At 61.4% G+C, this 3,312-nt stretch overlaps 1 protein-coding gene across 1 annotated transcript in view; it reads left to right on the top strand.

Annotated features, from left to right (window-relative positions):
- The window catches only part of UBXN6 (UBX domain protein 6), a 19,652-nt gene that overhangs the window by 7,521 nt on the left and 8,819 nt on the right, over nt 1–3,312 (top strand). The window contains exon 2 of the mRNA XM_011967467.1: nt 3,225–3,312. Within this exon, the coding sequence (XP_011822857.1) occupies nt 3,225–3,312 (88 nt within the window). The remainder of the gene's footprint in view (nt 1–3,224) is intronic.

Genomic DNA, 3,312 nt, shown 5'->3' with positions numbered 1-3,312 from the left:
GAGGGGAGGTCTCGGGGGCGGGGCCGCAGGAGGGTCCGAGGCAGTGGCGGGGGATTAGGGCGGCGGGGCTGCAGGAAGTTGGGGGTCAGTGGAGCGACCCTGGGGAAAAAAGGAATGATCAGTTCTGAGACGGCTGGTGAGGGAGAGATCTGGGGGCCTGGCTGGTCCTTAAGTGGCCGGGATGATTTGGGGGAATCTAGGTGACCATGGATGAGAGCTGAGCTTGGAGGAAGACGCACAGCTGTGGGGTGGGGTGGTGGAGAGTTGTTCTGAGGCATCCATGGGAAGAGGGGTTCTGGACTTGGGATCTGGAGCACGTGGGAGGCTAATGGGAGACCAGGAAGAGTCTGGAAGGCCAAGGAGGCCGGGGTGGGTAGCGTCTTCAGTCACCTGGGAGGGGCTGAGGAAGGTGTGTGAGGAGACTGGAGGTGAGGGACTCTGACAGATGGACTGTGACACGGGAGAGGCCTGAGAGGAGAAGACCGGCGAGATTGACGCGTCTGAGCAGGTTGGGAGAAAGGCCTTCTCTGCGAGGCTTCTCTGCCAGGTCACTGTGTCAAGTGGATTATGGAGGTGAGAGGGGAGGGGAAAGGAGATAAGTGCCGGGCAGGCTTCCGGATCGTCTAGGGAGGACTTGGAGAGAAGGGCCTGAGCAGAGCTGAGCCAGCTGGGAGGGCAGGTGGAGGGCCGGGAAAGAAGTGGCGCTGGAGAGGGTGCGAGGCTGAGGGCTGCTGGGCTGAGAAAAGGGAAGCTGGAAGAGCTGGGGCTGCTGCAGGGAGCTGGCTGGCCAGGGGGTGGTGGGGACTGATGGAGAGTGACTGAGGAAGGAGGTCAGCCTGGCAGCCAGGGCAGGGGTCTGTAAGCAATAATGGAAGGGATTGTGAAGGGGTGGGGGCTGGGAGGGGGTGGGAGGAGAGGCAGGGAGGTGGCAGGAAGTGGGGGTCAGGGAATCACAGGTTGGTGGGGTGGTGATGGAGGTAGGGGCATAGCGAGGAATTCAGGGTTCCTAGGGGAGAGCAGGAGAGCAAAGGCTGAGTGAGAGAGGGAGAGGGGTCAGGGAGAGAAGTGGACAAATGGGGGGAGCCCTTCATTGATTCAACCAATAGTGGGTGGGGTTAGGACTGGGCGTGACAGGAAGGATACAGGGCATCAGGGTGATGGCTGGGTCAGCCCAGAGCCTGGCGGAGAGGGGAAGGTAAGAGGGGAGACTCGGGAAGGGAAGGGGTGCGGAGGTCCCCTCTGGAGCGAGACTGGATATCCAGGGTGTGTGGGGCGTGTGGGCGCCAAGTCCTGTTTTAGGCTGCAGTGGTGGACAGGAGAAGGCCTCTGCTGTCCCAGGGCTCACCTTCTAGAGGGAGCTGATGGACAAATAAACCAACAGACCTCAGATGAGGGCTCAGACGGTGCCCAGGGCCTTGAAGGAGGGTGAGCAGACGCCATCAGGTGGTTTGGGAAGGCCTCTCCCAGGACACAGTGAGACTCAGCCGTGGGGAAATCAGCACCCTCCTTCTCTCCCTGTGGCAGCTCTAGCCCTTTCTAGATCCCCTGTCCTTCTCCCTCCCCGCGGGAGAACATTGTGGGCAGAAGGCGCAGACAGTGCAGGGGCTTGCGGCGGGGAGCAGCTGGGGTATGGGAAGAACCGCGGGGAGCCCAGGGAAGCCAGGCCAGGGGAGGGCAGTGGGCCAGGCCGGGAAGGGCTCTCCGGCCGAGGGAGGCTTTAGGATTTTGCAGTGGGAGGGCGCCGTGCAGTGGAGTGATGCTGACGCTCCCTGGCTGAGGTTGCAGAAGGGTCCCTGTGGCTGCCCAGAGGGGGCAGGGTCCATGACCGGTTGGGGTGAGGTGCCATTTTGTTGGAAAGACCTAGATATCAGATGGCGCCGGGATGGGTCTTCATGAGTCATCTCCTCTTCCACCCAAGATGCTCCGCTGTGGGAAGACTAGATAGGCAGGGGTGGGCACGAAGCTAAGCCTCGAGACGAGGAGGGAGGGCTGCCTGGGTATCTAAGCAGAGCCAGAGGAGTACAGGGCTCGAACTGAGAGCCTGGCCTCCAGGAAGTTTTAATAGACTTACGACATGGAAAGTGACACAGTCCCTGAATTCACGGGAGGGGCCTGAGAAGAGACAGGCGAGACGGACGCGTCCGAGCAGGTTGGCAGAAAGGGCTTCTCTGCCAGGCCACTGTGCCAAGTGGATTATGGAACCCTCCTTGGTGTAGGGCTCAACAGGGCGGAACCGCGAGTCCATGAGCTCTTGGTACTTGCACAGCCCCGGGCCTGGCATGGAGTGGCCAGGGCGAGGCTGGTTCTGCTGTCCGCTGACCCCAGGGTCCTGCCACAAGGGTGGTGTGGCATGGGGCACATTGCCCGGACTTCCTGACCCTCTTGGGTTTGGGAACGGGATGGTGAGGCCTCCCTGGCAGCTTGTTAGGAGGAGTCAACCAACCGAGCCGACCAGCTCCCAGCAGGGGGCCCAGCACACAGTAGGTGTTCAGCAAACGAAGCTGTGACCTGAGGGTGGAGACTCTCACAGCAGGGAGTGGGGGAGGATGTGGCATCCCTTGGGTCTCCTCAATTCCTGAGGATGTGGGCTGGGTGCTGTGGCTCATGCCTGTAGTCCCAGCAGTTTGGGAGGCCCTGGTGGGAGGATCATTTGAGGCCAAGAGTTCGAGACCAGCCTGAGCTACACAGCGAGACGCTGTCTCCATAGAAAAATTAGCCATGCGTGATGATGCTTGCCTCCAAGTCCCAGCTACTCGGGAGGCTGAGGTGGGAGGATTCCTTGAGCCTGGGAACTCAGGGTTGCAGTGAGCCGTGATCGTGCCACTGTACTCCAGCATGGGTGACAGAGCAAGACACTGTCTCAAAAAGAAAAAAAAAAGCCCTGAGGATATCAAGGTGCCTTCGCCTCGGGAGGGGTGCTGCCGCCCCATTTTACAAACGAGGATGCTGAGGCCCAGTGGGGCAGGACTTGCCCGGTGGTGCAGAACTGAGCGGAACCAGCATCTCCTTCCTCCAGGGGCTCTTCCGCTTGCAGAAGAACCATCTGGTGGCTGCGGGTGGCCCCTGGGAAGCAGGCGTCCTGGCCCGCATAGGCAGGGACACGTCTGACTAGTGGTGCTGGTGGCAGGAGCTGGGGAGCAGCAGAAGCTCCCCTGTGTGACCGCACGTCAGGTTTGCCGGCCACCTCAGGAGGATACACTCGCTCTCCCTCCGTCTGTCCCCAGGGAAAAGGCCCCCAAACAGAAGTCCAGCCAGCCGGCCCCGAGGCCGCCCCGCCAGGGACCCACCAATGAGGCACAGATGGCGGCCGCT

This window comes from Mandrillus leucophaeus, unplaced genomic scaffold (genome assembly GCF_000951045.1).
Source record: "Mandrillus leucophaeus isolate KB7577 unplaced genomic scaffold, Mleu.le_1.0 Scaffold8, whole genome shotgun sequence".
In the NCBI taxonomy this organism is placed as follows: Eukaryota; Metazoa; Chordata; class Mammalia; order Primates; family Cercopithecidae; genus Mandrillus; species Mandrillus leucophaeus.
The sequence above is the reverse complement of the archived record's forward strand: the minus strand, read 5'-3'. Positions and strand labels throughout refer to the sequence as shown.